Here is an 18062-nt window from a genome sequence, read left to right on the forward strand (position 1 = left end):
AAGCCGAATAAAATAAATAGAAGTTATACGATTTGCTCACTCTCAGAAACAAAAGCTTCAAAAGTGAATTTCAGTACAGAAGTACACCAGTTACACACACAGTACAAGGAGGCCAGGCCTGATGGGCTCCTGCAGGAGCGTTGCTGTGATAAACTGACCGTGGATCAGGGATTATGGAAGGGGACACAGGTGCAACATACAGGTTCACTTCTCTGAAAAGAAGCCATTGGCAGCATGATTCTGAACATGCCATTATATATAACTCAGTGTGACTGAAATAAGAGTAAAAGACTATAAGTATCCACAAAACAGTAATAATTTTTCACATCTTGCTCTCACTATTGAGATGTACACAGAGCTGCAAGCACAGACCCACATGGCAGCGTGATCGGATGTTTTGCCAATTAGTTACAATAGAGTAGTGCAAAACCTGTAGTGCAGCTTTTAGATACCATTTTAGTTCACTGGTTCCAGTGCACATTGTTTCATACTTTGGTAATTTGGTACATTCAAGACGAACTACAAACAGACACAAAAGCTGTAAAGAAGACACACACTCACACCCTTTACATTGAAACTTGTATGATGTGCATTATATGTGTATTATATTTAGGTGCAGTTCTCATATATATACTAACATAAAATACTTTAGCATCACAGGGCCACACCATGGATCTCTAAGTATGCTACAGTACAGTACAGTACAGTCAAAAACCAGAACAGCCTCTTCACAAAATTCCATGTGACAGTAACAGGAACCAACAGACCAGAATGAGGGCTTCACAAACAGAGAGGCTGAAGTTCATGAGGGCACATGATGTGAATGAGATAAGACGCGAGTAGAGAGGAGTCTGAACAGTAAAAATAATAATAGAAAGTAGAAGTAGATATGAAAATCATTGTTATTTTTAGCCAACAATGTGGCTTTGGCAGAGGGAGACCAAACAAACTAAACAAACAGGTGAAATGGAAGATGCCAAAACAGGACACGGGTGTTAAACGACACCCAGGGATGTGGTTAGAAACTAACAATCCTCTCGTCTCTTTAGGGTCAAGATCATTAAAAACAGCAACAGGACGTTGGAGCTCCACTCCAATAAACATAATGCAAATATGCTCAAACATATACTATATGTAAAAAATCAAATAACCTTTTTTTTTAAACCTATGAAACAGGTTGGTCAGCAGGTTTATGCCGTTAAATTACATAACTTAAGAATAAAGGAGTTAAAGTTAATTTTACACATAACCCTAATGTTTTGTTCAAATATCTGAGAAAATTCATATCAGCATTAACTATTTCATCAGTTTGTGGTTATGTGAAATATCAGCATAAAATTCTATAAGACATACTTTATTTTCTGGTGGAATCAACTGAGCTCCAACTGACAACATCACGTTTGCCAGACTGAAGCTGTAGCCACTGAGCCGCTGGAGCACTATGTATGAAATGGAAAAATACAAATAAGAGTAAAAAACGCCAGAAAAAAGTAATGAGTTTTAAGAAAGGATTAAAAAACTAAAAGTGAGTTTTTAGTATAATTTGTAATGGCAACTTATTCCAGGCTACTAATAAGGCTCAGTCGCCTCTAGACTTTTTCTTTGTCCTCGGGATGACGAACAGTAGCTGATCTGCTTACCTAAGAGAGCGTAACAGAGTATATGGCAAGAGGAGGTCAGACAGATACTGAGGAGTGAGACCATGTAAGCACTTAGAAACAAATAAAACTATTTTACAATCAATACGAAAACGTACCGGAACACACCAGGATGCACTGATGCCAAAGTTAACTGAACATAAAACTTCTCAGAAGACATATTATTGTACTGCACATACTGTGTGTATGTATATATATAATAATATCCAATATCCAAAACCAACCCACATCCTAATTTATCCCCTTTGATTATCCAGTAGCGAACACACAGCAAACCATATCATGTCAGTGACATGAATCAACATCTACGTCCACAAGTACCAGACTGACTTAGTGTCCACCGTTAGGCCGAACCTCGGCATAGTTCTTAACCAGCTGTGAGATCCTGACCACTTTGATGTCAGCTGGTATTTGATCATAGTCCGCCCACAGATACTCTGAGGACAACACCTTAGTGGGTTTGTTGTAGAGCAGGTACCTGAGGACAGAGACACGGGTGAGATATGGCTGAGATGTTGTCAGAAATGATAGAATGGGGATGAGCTGTGACTCAGTACTTGTTGAGGTGACTCTCTTCCTGCCACACAGCCTCAATGTGATTCTCAGCGTCCACCTGTGACTGCTCGTAACAGTATCTGATGGGATCAAAGTGAAACACACTGTTGTGAGATTCCAGTTTAAGTTTTCTATTTTAATTTACATGAAAGTAATCATAAACCAGAACCAGGAAGTTATTATTGTATAAAGAAAACAGACAGAGGCCATTAAATGTGAGGACGTCATAATTTGTTCCGCTTTTACCAGCTATGACGCACACAATACAGCATTATTCTTTTATTGAAAGGTATTGTTTGATTTTGTTTACTTGACTAGCTTGTACATGTCCTCCAGGTATCCGCCCCACACGGCAGCAGTGTAGTAGTAATCTCCTTCTTCATAAGGTATATATGCAGTGGACTCTCGCCGACGCTCATAAGGAAAGTGATTTCTTGTCGTCTAAGCACGAAAGGGAGGAATAAAGAAAAACTGATTGCATATATGGTATTCCTGTATACTTGGAAGGAAGCAACTGGTGTGTCTAACAGTATAATAGGAAATATGCATGTATTAATAGAGTGGCACCTTGTAGTAGCCTCGGTGAAGCACAGCGGAGAGCTGGCTGAGAGACTCGGCCCCAAAGCGGTAGCGGAAGACACTGTCGATGTCCATCATGAACAGGTAGTCAGCTTCATTGCGGATCTGAAAGCATGAAATATGGAAAAAGGGTGGTGAAACTGGTTTGCATGTGGGCTGCTGGCCAGCGATTGCCCTTTCATGGAAGGGCAACAGCAGGTTTTTATAGACCAACGCTTTCCAAGCAGTAACTGGATTTTGAGTTGTGCCCTCTTCATCACGTTCACCTGCTTGTCGATGGTAATTGTGGCCCACTTCATCCTCCCGAGCACCACGTCCTGCCAGCGGTTCGCACTGGGGACAGTCACAACCGAGATCCTCCGGCCTGCACCCATCTTTACCTGAGCGGTCAGATGAAAAACTAAATAAATAATGTCCGGTAAATCACTGACAACAAGAAGCAGCTGATGTCAGCAGGAAAAGCTGTTTCCATGATGTTTTAATATTTTCTGGGTCAATTTGTTGCTGCAGTGACGTAGTCTTTTGCTTTTCCTGCACAGTCTAATGTTTGTTGCTGTTCAGTTTTTACAGTGCTGAGTTTATTGTTGCACCCAAAATCTCAAGGTTTAATGTTCAGTTGGCCACTGTTTGTGAAAGCAAAGTGACCATGAAGAAGATTGAGATTTAGAGTAGCATCTGTTGGACACACTTGCACATGGTGGTACGTGTCAATAAAAAGCCACTCACTGGGGGAACGTCTGTTTCATTGTCTGTGAAGATGTAGTACGTGACCCTGAAGTCAACAAGAAAGAACTTTTCACCCGACTCCAGGAAGGCCTTCAGGAAGCGGGTGTATCTGTTCAGATGAAAAGGAAAAGTTAGAAGCCTAACATTCCATTATTACTATGCGATAATTGAAAAGCATCTGCTATAGTCAGTGTCCTGTGCACATACTTGCCAACGGCAAACACCACCACAGCCACACGTGGGTCCATTTTCTTATAGATCGCATCAATAACCACAGGGTCAAAGGTTCCCTCCCAAACCAGGGGAGCATTCCAGTTGGTCACTGAGTTCACATCAGTGCGTCTGAGGAGAATGAAGACAATGTATCTTGACTTTATGAAGTCTCTCTTTAGTTATTCTGCTGCTTCCATTCGGAGCTACAGCCCAACTACACAGACATGTTCTATCCATCCCAGTTATGTTTACAACGCAGAGTGTGCAACAACCTTTAGAGACTCGCATTAACAGCATTGATTAACACTCTAAGGAAGGAATGTGAACTTTCAGGAAACCTTGTTGTTGTGCACCTACTTTTGACTCGCTCTATTTCAGGCTGATGTTTGGTAAAACAACCATGTTTGATTTTAAATGGAATTGATGCTTATCTTGGTGAAAATGAGTTTCATTGTTCAGCATATGGACATTTTCCATTGACCTGTAGTTTCTTACTGTCTACATTAGCCTTATTATATTATATATTTGCTTATTAGGAGGGGTGTCCCACAGTCCAATACCATGCAGCCAAGTTAACTAAACACTCTTAACTCTACATTTCTTGTGAGGGTGAGTGTTTGTCTATGTCTCCCTCATAAAGCAGGAGAATGAGATGCTTATTGAGTTTTTTTCAAGGTTCCTAATGTTATTACAAAAAGACTGTCCATAAATGATTAGACTAGATGAATAGACCAATCACAAAACATGTTCATCAGCAAAATATGTTATGTGTTTTAAATCCGCTGAAGTGAAAATCTGTTAGGTGTCCCACAGGGCCTACACTAAGGGCCTTTAACGCAGACTGATATGGTACGTTTTCCTGTTTACTTTAGAGAGTGCAGCCCCCCTACCAAGCTGCACCTCCTTCGGATGTTAGCACCCATAATGAATGGGCTGATCAGAACTGATCAGCGCATTCGTACGGGCCAGTAGGTGCCTGCTCTGCCTCCTCGCTAACAGCTAACAGCTAGCTAAGTTGCTATGTTAAGCAGCTTTAGAGGTTATTGTGGTTAGGGTTAGGGTTAGGGTTAGATAACAGGTGGGGGGGTTAAGGTTACAGTTAGCTAACACAATACAGCTAGCTACTTGCTAAGTTAGGCTCGCTGATGAATCAAAATCAAAAACTTTGATCCTCCCGTCTGAACAACAATCGCTCAGCAGCGCCCCTACTGACTCTGCTGGTTAAATCATCCGAGCCGTGATCAACCTCACGGATTAATGACAACGATCTACTGCAGCTATTCACCGCTGCCAGCAGGTAGGTGGGCACCTACCAGCTCATACGTATGGGCTGATAACCACTGATAATAACCATTGAATGGCGTGATCTAAGGCGTAAGGACACGTGTTGTTGTGGACACATCATAAAATGCGCACAAGGTTAGCAGCTAGCACTGCTTCTTCACTGCATGGAAGACCAGGGTTTGATCTTCAGGGTCAGTCTCAACATCTGTCCCACGCTGGGTGTGCATGCTCCAACAGGCCTATTACAAGTCTAAGAGGATTAGGTGAATGGATGGATATACAAACGTGACATCTTACCCTTTCATTACGCTTGGTTGGTCATAGTTCAATCTGGAAAACGAAAAACGAGGAAAATTAAAATCGCAAACACAAAGGCGCATGTGATACATGTAAAACCTGTTTTGCTTTGCTTTGTTTTTGTCTCTATAAATGACTTTGATGTCTTCTGTAAAACGATGGAACGGGATGTACCTGTCTGTTAAAATGTTCTCCACCCAGTCTGTGTGTCTGAATAAAGGACTGCTTATTATCACAAATATTGTAACCCCTGTTTCTGGGGTGAATCAACTCAACTGGAAAATACTGTTAATCGTGAGTCACAACAAGTTTAATTATATAGTCCGAAATTACCCCTGTTGCATAGTGAGGTCTCTCCACAGCTTGTTGTCATTGCACTCCTTCACCTGTTCACCTGTCAGTAGATCAGTCCCTTCTAGTTCCATGTTATCTTGACATGGCTGACAAAACCTGGAAAAATTACATTTAATTAGAATATGACTAGATGTAAAAAAAATGAATCATAAAAATGTTTAAAAATGAATTATGACCATACAAAGTTTGACACTTGTTGGAGTGATGGCAGGTCACATTAGCTAAAAAGGCTTTGTCAGTTTAATTTCATATCTTTCTCTCCATTTATTCTCTATTTACTAAATAGTTTCATGCCTGCATGTCTCACATTTCAGTCGCTTTATGTCAAAATGCAAAAACTTTACCTTTCATACATCGTTTCTCCTCCATTAAAAAAAAAGTATATGACCCTGTACAGAAACAGATTCAACATGTTATTAGATGAAGCAAACAAATCAAAAACAGTGTTGGTTGGCCTCTCTTGGGTTTCCTTATGTATTTGCAATTTGTAATAAAGCTTTGCTCACTGTCTGCTTGTCTGTGTGCAGAGGAGAACAATGCTCTGTATGTGTGAGACTTGAGAGGAAGGAATATATTGTTTTTAACTAATTAAAAAATGCTATTTAGGTACGAAATGTATTTACTTTAATTGCGGCGTCAGTCTTGCAAAATACATTAAACTACTTTAAATGCAGTATAGTAAGATTGACTTACCCCAGAGACACAGACAACAAGATAAAAGTGCCCAAGAGTTGGTTAATGGAAATATGGTGTAGCATGATGATTCTCTGGATAATTTGTTCGAGGCAAAAGGATCAAGTGGTGAAGTAAAATAAACAAAATAAGATCTAAATTATGAGAGGGAGAGATGATGAAAATGAGGATCAAGCGAGAGAATGATAGGATGGGAAACAACAGACAGCTTAATGAATCGCTCGTTACAGTGTCATAAAGAAGCTGAAATAAACCTTAAAAAAATCGCAACATAACCTGTATAAAAAAATGGGGCAGAGCCTATTCATTTCTCACCCCATTCATATGATAAGCCAACACCTATCATAGATAGTACTGACGATACTGCAAAACAAAGGAGGAGTCCCATCTGTCAATAGATTGAGTAACAGCTGCAAGTATTTCGAAATTTAAAAAAAACCTAACCCTAGAACCTAACAAACAAAAAACTAACAGAGCAGATTAAAAATAAAGACATAAATTATACTATTGTTATAATATTAATATTTCAGGAAAGGTGATTCAAAGTCCACCTGTACCTGAAAAGAATTAGCCACTCGCTTCAGGAGTCAATTTGTTATATGTTTAAAGTAAAGTTTTAGGTAAGTCGTCGATGCCAAGTCTGATTCAGCCACAATAAACCAGAGAGGAGGCCAAGGCATCATTTGTCTCCTTTAAAATAATTTATCTCTAGTGCAGCACGTTCATCACTATCGACTATACACTTGGTCTCTTGTATAAACGATGTCCATTAGGAACCAAAATTCAACTAATGGGAAGTGAAATGTCTGTAAGGTCTACAATGAACGCCAGTTGCCAATAAGTTCAATATTTGAAATGTTACAATGTTTAGGTGAAAAAGTGTAACCTCATTATCCTTTTGTTAAATATTCCATACTCGTCTTTTTGCTTTGATGCTGGTAAAACATTGCCTGGACAACAGCAACTGAGGTGGAGAGCCAGAGGAAAGTCCCAGAGGACTTTTGTTTTCATTACCACACTGACAATAAAAGCAGGATCCTGCATGAGGCAGGATCTTATCATAAACGCATTCAAGCAGACACTGGTTATGTTGACATGATCAACTGTCATTCTGGCATTATGTCCAATTTATAAGTGTTGTGCAATGCCTAAAAAAAGGACTCACCTCTCAAGTTGTGGTTTAATGACTTGGCTTTGTCATGAACTGGTTGAAGGACTCTTTTTTTAATTAGACTTTTCTCTGATATTTACAGCATAGCATTCTGTCAGATTTTGTTAAGTTTTACTTGACATGTACGAGGAAAAGGTGTTGCTGTGAAAGCATTGGTTTCATTTTCACATCACCAGGGAGAAATGGTATACTCCATAAAACCAGAGACGCCAAAAGAATTTTATTTACCGTACAGAACAGTAATAAGAATGTGGTAAGAGCAGGTTGGTCTGGCTTTTCTATTGTCAGTCATGTCATCTTGATTATTTTATGACCTAGGTGTTGACTTTGCACATAGTTCCACATACTGACTGCTGCTGCTGTTGAAAACAGATGTACAACGATTCCACAAAAAAAAGAAAACAAAAATAAAGGCAAAAAAGAGAACAGAATTACATCCAACAGATGTGTGTGGGTTACAGGTTTCGATAATTACAGAATAGGCTGAGCCTTGATGACGGGATGTCTTTTGGTGCGATGTGTGGGCAAGCATGTGTGTTGTACAGCAAGTAAAGTACAGTAGTCAGAGAGTCAGAGTGAGGGATCGTCAGCCAGATCAGGCAGTTACAGGTAAGACCATTGTTTGACAATCACCCAAGTGTGATTGGATGATGGAACCTCATACAATGTATTTAAATAGAATTTTGAGGTCTGGAAAATGTAATTTAAGTTTAATTAAATATATTTTTTTAGGTTTTTAAGGATATCCTGGTATCTCAGTGGCAGTGTGCTTCTGAAGTAGAAGTTCGAGGTTCGATCCCCCTTCCCATGAATATAAATGTTGTTTATATTATTATTTATATGACTATGACAGAAAATTCATGCATTACCTTGTCTTTTATTAGACATATTAGAAACCTGAGAGCAGTGGTGCAGAGGAAAAAAGTGGCGGAAAATAGACCAACTCATTCTCATTCTTTCCTAAATATGTGGCCCTAACGTAGAAAAAACAACACGTAGAAAAAACTAAAATACACAGAAGACACATTAACAAAGCTGACACAGATAGAAAGATTTAGGAACAATGTACAAATAAATTATTTATATGGTATAAACCGTCATTAGTTTGTTAAACAGGCCTTTTGAACGTAAACTTTACAAAATTCTTAAAATTTTGCATTTTGTTAATTAGTGAGTGCACATTTTCACAATTCTTTACAATAATTACAACAGCAGAGCTGCGCCCTAAATGTAATTTAGTTGATTGCTGATCTGGTGAGGGAGCTATTAAAATTTAATACGGTTTGGAAAACAGAGAGGAGTAAAGGAGATGGTCCCAGTAAAACGAACGAGATCTTTGAGGAACAAAGTTGGAGAGATAAAGTAAGCAAGGATTTTGGATGATGGTTAATTTGTTGATTGGCTGCATGGATGAGGCACAAGTAAGAGGGATGTGAGGTCAGTGGAGAAGGAATACGGTACAAAGGTAGTTAAAGTGGGGGAGGAGCAAGGGAGTGGATGTAAGGGGGTAATAAACGTGATCTCAATAGGGGTGGAAAGAGTGGAGAAAGAGCTGGTTGTAGTGGAGTTTGATGTTGGATGATGGATGGATTGATGGAATTGCATTACATCACATTGCATTTGGTTAATGTTGTTTTAGTTAGTAGAAGCGAGTACTTTTAGAGCTGTTGTTGATCTGTGCTACCAATCTAGAAATGGCGAAATCGAAGCCTCATGAATCACCGAGCAACTATGACACAGTTCGGCTGAAATCTTCATATTGCTTGACACCACATGACACAGAAGAACAACATCTGCTGGTTGTGTGTGAGAACTGCATCATAGTAGACTGACGTCAAACCCTTGCTGATACGTGGTTGTTCAAGATCACAGTCCATGTTTCATTGACAAATAAAAGTTATTTAATTAAAGGTGTGTGATTGTGTTTCTCTGTGGATAATAATGTATAATTAGCCTTGATGTGGCAAATATGTTTGATAGTCATTTAGTCAAATCAAAGACTTTTATTTTATTTTATTTTTCACAGAACATGACTTTAATCACCTTCTCACCACCTCTCCAGCTTTGGAGAAGAGCCGTTTGCACGGCACTAAAGTCTGACTAATGAAGATATTTTTATTGGAATTGCTACTTGTCACAATGTAGTTGTAGTCTTTAATTACATTTTGAACTTGTCATAGATATATTGCAGATATTTGTCGTATCGACACCTCTCGCTCTTATTGGTCATGTGATTTGGAACATGCTCGAGATTCTGCTTGACAACACTTCCACTTTAAAAGGTCGATGCTGAGTCGAGTGAGAGGTTTAGCGAAAGCACATGAAATGGTCTGAAAGGAGGGACTTATGGTTAAATTAAGTGCAATAGGAGTGTTACGGATCAGAGCTTTTTTTATTTAACAGATGTATCCAGGTTAGGATCGGAGCAGTGTATTTAGTGAAGTATCATGTTGATAATGGCAATCTCTAGGGTCATGATAAATCATGATAAATGATGTTTTTTCTTAAATCCGAGAGGACAAAAGCCGATCCTTATTTGTAGACGATGGAGCACTGTGGAAAAGAGAGAAAAATATCACATACATAAACAAAAGATACAACAAGCAGTTAATGAGGAGGGGTCATATTTGTGTTGGTTTCAATTTTCAGTGGAAAAGACTAAATTGCTAATATTCACCAGGAAGAAAAAAGAAAATTAATTTAGTGGAGGTGCGAATGTACGGACAGATAATAGAGCAGGTTAGAAGTATATAAGTTCTTGGGAGTGTGGTTTGATTCAAAACTAATTTGGAAAGAGCACATCAGTAAAGTCATTAGTAAATGTAGAAAGGTGTTAAATGAAATGAGATGTCTGTCTGGGTCAGCGGCTAAAACATCGCTTTGAATGTTGGAAGTAGTCCAGGCACAAGCACTGAGACTATGTTGTGGTGCGATTAAGACCACGCCTATTGATGATCTGCATCTGCATGCATTAAAAGGGCACACTAAAAATCCAGCATCCAAGGTCCTGATCCCAAGCTGGGAGGGTGAGAAGGGAAAGAGCGAGTGTCTAATATGGAACATCTCATCTGTGGCAAATGACGTAGGATTACGCCAGAGAACATTCTCCCCTACAGTGACAGTGACAGCAACTCCTCCATGGTTATTTTAATATTTATAAGTATTAGTCGGTCTAGATATGTTAAATAGCAACCATCTGCCGAGAAGGCCAGGACAATCATCCGTGTTGGTGGAGGAATGGATTCATGCGTTATATCACGAGTATACTGAAATTTACACAGACGGCTCCAAAGATACGTGAAGAACAGGGTTTGCATTTACCATTGCAGCTTTACAGGTATCCATTAAGCTCAAGTTAATACATGACACAACATCAGATCATCTTACAGTGTATATGGTAGAATTGTTAGCCATTACAGAAGCTTTACAGTGGGTAGCACAGATGAAACCAGGCAAATCATTATATGCTCAGATTCCAGCCCAGCTTTAATTTCAATAAAATCATTTTCATCTCAGAGTAGGCAGGATATACTTAATGAAATGTATGAAGCACTGTTTAGGTTAGCACAGGTAAATATAGCGATTACATTTATGTGGATACCCGCACACACAGAGATTAGAGGGAATGAGACGGCAGATTCACCGGCAAAGGAAGCAATTGAACAGGAACAGTTTATGGATATCGATATTAGTAAGGCAGAAGCGAAATCCTTAATTAAAAGTAAAATCATCAACAAAGGGCAAAATAACTGTGATAAGGGACAAACAGGCAGACATCTGTATAGAATACAGAGGGATGTAGGAAAGATGAGGGCAGCAGGAGGAAACATAAAGGAGGACAATATTATATAAAAGTTTAGACTGGGACACACAGTCTGAATTTAGTTAGTTTTTTTTTAATTTGTTTATTTATTTCTTAAATGTTTCCCTGATTGATCAACTCTGGTTCACACTCCAGCATAGTAGGTGGCGGTAATGCAGCTTTTAGTTAGTTGCCACCCGCCATTTAAAAGACAAAAGAAGAAGAGTGGGCGGTCCCGAGTTGGGCAGTTCTATATCAATCTATTGTTCCTGTTTCTACGTCTGCATCGCGAACGAGCTTCCGTAGCTCCGCCTCGCGCGTTCCTTTCCATCCGCGTGCCTGTGGGGTTACCAGTGTGTCTACGCTGAAGGGTTCCAACGGGGAAGAGAAATGCCATCAAAAATCATGTTTGAAGACAACAACACAGCCATGGATGAAGACATAGGCATCGCCGTGGACACCGGACCTCTGAAGGTGAGCAACACTCGTCGTGTCACCCTGAACGGACTTAAAACCCAGCGTAGCTCGCGCGACGTCGCGTCCCGCTGCTTCATGTTTGGCAACATGTGGCAGAAGTTGCTAACCCCGGACGCCGGCTAACTGTTTGCTAGCTGTTAACGAGCCCCACAGAGACAGCGGCAGTACAGCATTGCGAACTAAGTGTGTAACTCATTAAAAGGCGAATGTTGACGTCCTTTGTTTGAGTTATTATAGGTTTTCAACGTAGCCACCTAGCTTAGCCAGGGGGTAACAAGGACTGCCCATGTGTTGCAGCGCAGACTTACAGAACACATGGATGCGCACGTTAAGCACGTGGACAATCTGAATACACTCTGTCCAAACGTGTGTGAATCATACCGGTAGGCGCGACTTGATGACGTATTTTCCAGCTGGGTTCGTCAGCTGTACAGCAACCTTTACAACGTGACGCAGATGATTATATTTTCGGCTTAACCTTTTTTTGTAAATTAACTAAAACTTCACTTAAAACACTCGTCAAGTAACATTTCACAGTTTTTATCTTTTTAAAAGCTTAACAATTGTGAAAAACGGGCATCACAATGTGCTAAAGCGTCAACAACCGTTTGTTTTGGTTTTATTAATTTTAAAAACGAGCACAAGCGAACTTAATTTTATTTCATACAACCTTTAATTAGTTTTCATAAAATATGTGCATAATAAATATTAGTTATAAAGCCTGTTGTCTTATTGTACTAACCTTTCTCTGTTGAATTCAACAAGTTGGTGTCGTTGCAGTAATGCAGTTACTTACCTAACTGTCTTATTGAAGCTCAAGACCAAGGAGGGCAAGAAGCTGAAGAAGAAGAAGCAGTTGGAGGAGCAGGAGGCTGCAGAATGTGAGGATGCAGACTGTGAACCTCCAGCACCAAAGAAGAAAAAGAAGAAAGACAAGCTGGCAGCGGCCCAAATGAATGGCCACATACAGGAAGCCACAGACACGAATGGGAATGTTAATGATGCTGAAACACCAAAACAGAAGACTAAGAAGAATAAAGGAGGAGACACGGAGGTCAGTGGTGTATATTCAATTTAATGTTGGGAAGGTTTTAGGAAAAATCCCAAATCTTTGACCCAAATGGGCAAAAGTGTTGTTTTATTTGACATACACGAAAACATGCAATATAAATGTCAATGTATATTTTAATGGAAAAGAAGGTTAAAGTTTATCTTTTCTCTTGTTTGTGGTTGTGTAGAAAGAAATCACACAAAAGGAAGCAATCATCATAGGAGATTCCACCCCAAAGACCTCTGCCCAGACACCGTCCCAGTCAAGCGAGGAGTCTCTAAGTGACAGTGAAAAAGAAACGGTTGGTCCCACACTAATTTACTTTGTGTTCCTCTAAAATTTGCATCCTATATGATCAGGACTCTAACAAGAGTTTGTTGAACATGACTTGACAGAACTGGAAATTTGAAATATATTATTAATTTAAAACTAGGGCAGTGGAATTAATCTCCTGTCTTGTCAAATGTATATGTATTGTGATTGTTCCAACAATTTAAATTTATCTGGTAATAGTCATATTACGTTTTAAATATACATACATGCACTCTTGATGCCTTGTCCAATTTATTAAAGAACTGTCATCCTTTAGGAAGAGACACCCGAGCAGAAGGAAGGAGCCTTCTCCAATTTCAGGATTTCCCCAGTGACCATCAGCAAACTTAAAGGTAAACATACAATGGTTCAAACTACTGTGGCTCAGCATTTAGTTTTGGACTCTTTGACCTCGTTTGAATTGAGACTTTTGGATATAATTAAAAGTAGCAGGACTGTAGTGGAAATATTGATATCCAGACTAATGTACTTCATCTTAGCTGCACCCTCTTCTTGCTTGGCAAATGTGTTTTTTCAAAACAATCACAAAACCTATAAGTGTAAATTTAATTATTTCACTGTGTTCTGTCTGTTTTGTTCCCATCTCAGACCGGGGAGTCACCTACCTGTTTGACATTCAGGTGAAGACATTTAATTCTGTATATGATGGGGAGGATGTAATCGCCCAAGCCCGAACAGGAACTGGAAAGACATTCTCCTTTGCTATTCCCTTGCTGGAGAAACTGCAGGAAGACTCAACACCGTTGCACAGAGGCCGGCCTCCAAGGGTAAATGCATATTCACAGTCCCACTGTCAGCCTCAATTTGAGTATGTTAGTGTTTACCAGTCTCTGCCTTGTTTTTTGGCAGGTCCTAGTGTTGACTCCAACAAGAGAGTTGGCTATCCAGGTTGCTAAGGACTTTAAGGACATCTCTAAAAGAGTGAATATCGCTTGTTTCTATGGAGGCAGCTCATACAACCCACAGAGTACGTCTTGTTTAGAGTTATGCAGAGTAAAATCTAGGAAGTGGTGTTCTGAAGGGATTTTTAGATTAGCTATTAAAATAGTACATGGGACCTTGGTAATACTGTTTAATGGTTTGTTTTTCACAACGCTGCTCTCCTCTCATCTTTCCCTGTCTAGTCGATGCCATCTGTAATGGTATTGACATTCTGGTTGGAACTCCGGGTCGCATCAAAGACCACATTCAGAACCATAAACTTGACCTTACTAAGCTGAAACATGTGGTTCTGGATGAAGTTGACCAGATGCTGGACATGGGTTTTGCAGATCAAGTGGAAGAAATTTTGGCTTCATCATACAACAGAGGTAAATAAATCCGTGGGTGCTGAATATTTGCATTCCTGCAGACGTGCTGACGTAAAATGGTGGATAAGATGTGTGTGCTCCTCCACAGAGACTGAAGTCAACCCCCAGACGCTGCTGTTTTCTGCCACTTGTCCAGCATGGGTGTATGCAGTGGCCAAGAAATACATGAGACCAGAATGCAAACATGTTGACCTGATTGGCAAGAAAACACAGCGAGCCGCAACCACAGTTGAAGTAAGTGTTTGTAAGAATCAGCTGGCAGATGTAAAGTGGGAGGAGGATGCAAACAACATTTCACTAGCACAAAAAATATTCTTTGACTTAACGTCTGCTTATGTTTTGTAGCATCTGGCCATAGAGTGTCACTGGTCACAGCGTACAGCTGTGTTGGGTGATGTAATCCAGGTTTACAGTGGAAGCCATGGACGAACCATTGTGTTCTGTGAGACAAAGAAAGAGGCCCATGAGCTTTCCTTGAATACATCCATTAAACAGGTAAAAAATGGTCTGATAACCATGACTCATTCATTCACATTCTGTTTTTGTGGTGCAGAATATTTAAAGTTTCCCCCATCGAAGAAAGTTAATTGTCCCTTTCCTAATGTAAATCTGTTTGCATGTTTTCAGAACGCTCAGTCTCTCCATGGAGACATCCCTCAGAAACAGAGAGAGACGACACTGAAGGGATTCAGGAACGGCACCTTTGAGGTTCTGGTCGCCACTAACGTTGCAGCCCGTGGCTTAGACATCCCGGAAGTTGACCTGGTGATCCAGTGTTCTCCACCCAAGGTTTGATAAACTTGCTCTTAAGAAATGCATAGTTAACATGGTAACTGCATGATTTAAGTGAGGCGAAGTTGCCAGTAAGTCACCACTTACTAATTATTCTGTTATGATTGTCAGGACGTTGAGTCATACATCCATCGTTCTGGACGTACGGGCCGAGCAGGCAGGACTGGAGTCTGCATCTGTTTTTACCAGAGAAAAGAAGAGGATCAGCTGCGCTACGTGGAAAACAAAGCAGTGAGTGTCACTAAAGGTTTAGTAAAAAAACAGCTTTCAGTCACTTCAGTCCTACAGAATTTATCAAAGTAGTGAGTTGTTAAGTACAAGAGGTAGTGCAAATCAGTGTTTCTTTAGAGAAGTCAGGATTAAAGGTTCTACAGTTTGGGTAGTAAAAAAACATTCTGCATTGTATTCACCTTGGAATTTGCCAAATGAACCTTCTGTGCAGCCTTTGACTGTAAAAACTTTAAAACTGTGTCCTAATCCAGGGAATTACATTCAGACGAGTTGGTGTTCCTACTTCAAATGATATCATTAAGTCGTCGAGCAAGGATGCTGAAAGGTGGGTCATCCTGAACCTACATATGCATTATTAAACCAGAGCAATTGTGTCAGACTGATTTGATTCCATTACTTTATTGTGTCCAGGTTCCTGGATTCTGTTCCTGTCACAGCTATTGGGTACTTTAGAGAATCAGCCGAGAAGCTGATCAAGGAGAAAGGAGCAGTTGAAGCACTTGCTGCTGCTCTGGCCCATATTTCTGGAGCCAAAAGTCTAGAGCAGAGGTCACTGATAAACTCAAATGCTGTGAGTTTGTCATTCTAAACACATCACAGTACATACACAAAACAAATGAACATGTGGGCATGACATAGCAAATGCAGAGCTGACACACTATTCTGAAACCAGGTAGCTTCATATGTGCTGATGTAGAGCTGCGGACAGGATGATTCAAACACAGCCCATTTAGTAGCTTGAATGATGGTCTAAATATAATGTGTGCCACAATGCCGATTATGTCTTGTTTGCATTTTTAGGGCTACACAACAATGCAGCTGGACTGTTCTCTGGAGATGCATACATTGAGCTATGCTTGGAAAACCATCAAAGAACAAATCGGAGAACATATGGAGAACCACATTACAGGAATGACCTTCCTTAAAGGCAAAAAGGTAAATGTGAGGTGATGCTGGTGTGTATGTGAATTAGAATCTAACAAACAATATATAATATGATGTGTATGTTTTGGTACGACTGCTGTGAGCTTTATGTATCCAGACAACTGTGCCCAGACGCCAGTGACCTTTTTTGAATAGTGGTTTGTCAAATAAAGGCTCCAAAGTGCAATACGTTTTTATTTTTATACCTGAAAGATGAACCCTGTGGTTTTTTTTTCAGTTTTAAGTCAGAAAAAAAGAAAACTGAAAACTTTCTTTAAATGACCATTTCTCCCTTATATGTCTTAATAGGGAGTTTGCTTTGATGTCCCAGTTGACAAAGTCAAGGAGATTCAGGTGAGAACTTAAAATTTTTGTTATAGTCTTCAACGTGGAAGCAGTGATAAAGATCAAATATAAATAATTACTCCAATTAGTCTTTTGAGATAACAACATCGTTTTCACAGGAAAACTGGAAAGACGGTCGCCGTTGGCAACTGAGTGTGGCCACAGTACGTCCAGAGCTGGAGGACAGGCAGGTCGCTAACCATGGCAACAGGAGCTTTGGCAGCGGGAACCGCGGCAACAGAGACAGAGGGTTCAGAGGTGGAAGGGGACGGGGTTTCAGGGGAGGCCGTGGCAACGGGTTCCGGGACGGCAACAACAGAGGAGGACAAAAACGCAGCTTCAGTCAAGCTTTTGATTACTGAAGCGTCAGCGTGGACTCGAGAGATCGACTGTCGCTCATGAGGGCTGGCATCGATTTTATTAGCTGTCACTGAGAGGGCTCCATTTATGGTTGGTCAATATTGTATGACGTCGTGTGCCGTGTTAATACACGACACAAATATTTTGGATCATCTTTGATGAAGTAAACAAAACATACTATGTAAAAGTATGAATTATAATATTTTCAAGTAGTAGTTTCAGCCTATAAACACAGCACCCCTGGCAGCCATTTGTTATGCCTGATGTGTTTTTGAAAGTGACACAAGCTAAAATTCATTAAATCACATATTTCAAAAAGCATTTTCACTACAATCAGAATGCTTTTCTTCCCCATCATTTAGCTCTGACCGTTTCACCTTTCACCTGCATCTTATGTTGACATGAAACGCAGGTTTGAAGTGTTGGTAGGAAAAAAAAGTGTGTCTTTGGGGAAATATGGCCGAAATCTGACTTGAGACTTTGACATTCCGCCAGGCCACCAACTTTAACTGCAGATTTCACAAGGTTCTGGATCATGTAGGAAGCTGTTTCTGCTCTGCATCCACAGACCACTGATGTGATGGATGTCTACAATGGTGCCTAGTGTCTGGTCGCTGCTTTACCCTCAGCTAAAACCTCCCTCTCCAAAATATATTGGATGATTACTTTGCAATTGCCTCTTATTTAATGACTCTGTCTACATCTTGCATTCATTTAAATGAATTGATCATTAAAGGTCAACTCTGGTGTTTTTTTTTTCTTTTAAAAGATGTACTGTTACAGTTGCTGCTTTAGAGAATTTGACACCTTCAGTTGCCATTTAAAGAGCCATACATTCATAGTTAAAGTTCAGAAATGGCTGATTAATGGATGATTAACAGGTATTTTAATTAACAAAACCCAGTTC

At 40.0% G+C, this 18062-nt stretch overlaps 2 protein-coding genes across 2 annotated transcripts; one reads left to right on the forward strand and one right to left on the reverse strand.

The window, feature by feature from the left end:
• Positions 1 to 8: 8 nt before the first annotated feature.
• On the reverse strand, positions 9 to 6616 carry LOC114852345 (globoside alpha-1,3-N-acetylgalactosaminyltransferase 1-like). The gene is made up of 11 exons (XM_029144671.3): positions 6360 to 6616; positions 6011 to 6055; positions 5646 to 5762; positions 5313 to 5345; positions 3726 to 3860; positions 3519 to 3627; positions 3059 to 3172; positions 2781 to 2897; positions 2524 to 2654; positions 2216 to 2293; positions 9 to 2136 (listed from the first exon to the last, which is right to left on the reverse strand). Exons 1-11 carry the CDS (start codon positions 6422 to 6424, stop codon positions 1989 to 1991), a joined length of 1092 nt encoding a protein of 363 aa, XP_029000504.1. The 5' UTR covers positions 6425 to 6616; the 3' UTR covers positions 9 to 1988.
• A 4999-nt stretch (positions 6617 to 11615) lies between these two features.
• ddx21 (DEAD (Asp-Glu-Ala-Asp) box helicase 21) lies at positions 11616 to 17902 on the forward strand. The gene is made up of 16 exons (XM_029144707.3): positions 11616 to 11806; positions 12624 to 12863; positions 13048 to 13161; positions 13450 to 13525; positions 13782 to 13960; positions 14043 to 14160; positions 14318 to 14503; positions 14592 to 14737; positions 14849 to 14998; positions 15131 to 15292; positions 15407 to 15526; positions 15778 to 15851; positions 15938 to 16097; positions 16328 to 16462; positions 16760 to 16804; positions 16915 to 17902. Exons 1-16 carry the CDS (start codon positions 11723 to 11725, stop codon positions 17155 to 17157), a joined length of 2232 nt encoding a protein of 743 aa, XP_029000540.1. The 5' UTR covers positions 11616 to 11722; the 3' UTR covers positions 17158 to 17902.
• The last annotated feature ends 160 nt before the right edge of the window (positions 17903 to 18062 follow it).

The sequence above is a fragment of the Betta splendens genome, chromosome 3 (assembly GCF_900634795.4).
Source record: "Betta splendens chromosome 3, fBetSpl5.4, whole genome shotgun sequence".
Lineage (NCBI taxonomy): Eukaryota > Metazoa > Chordata > Actinopteri > Anabantiformes > Osphronemidae > Betta > Betta splendens.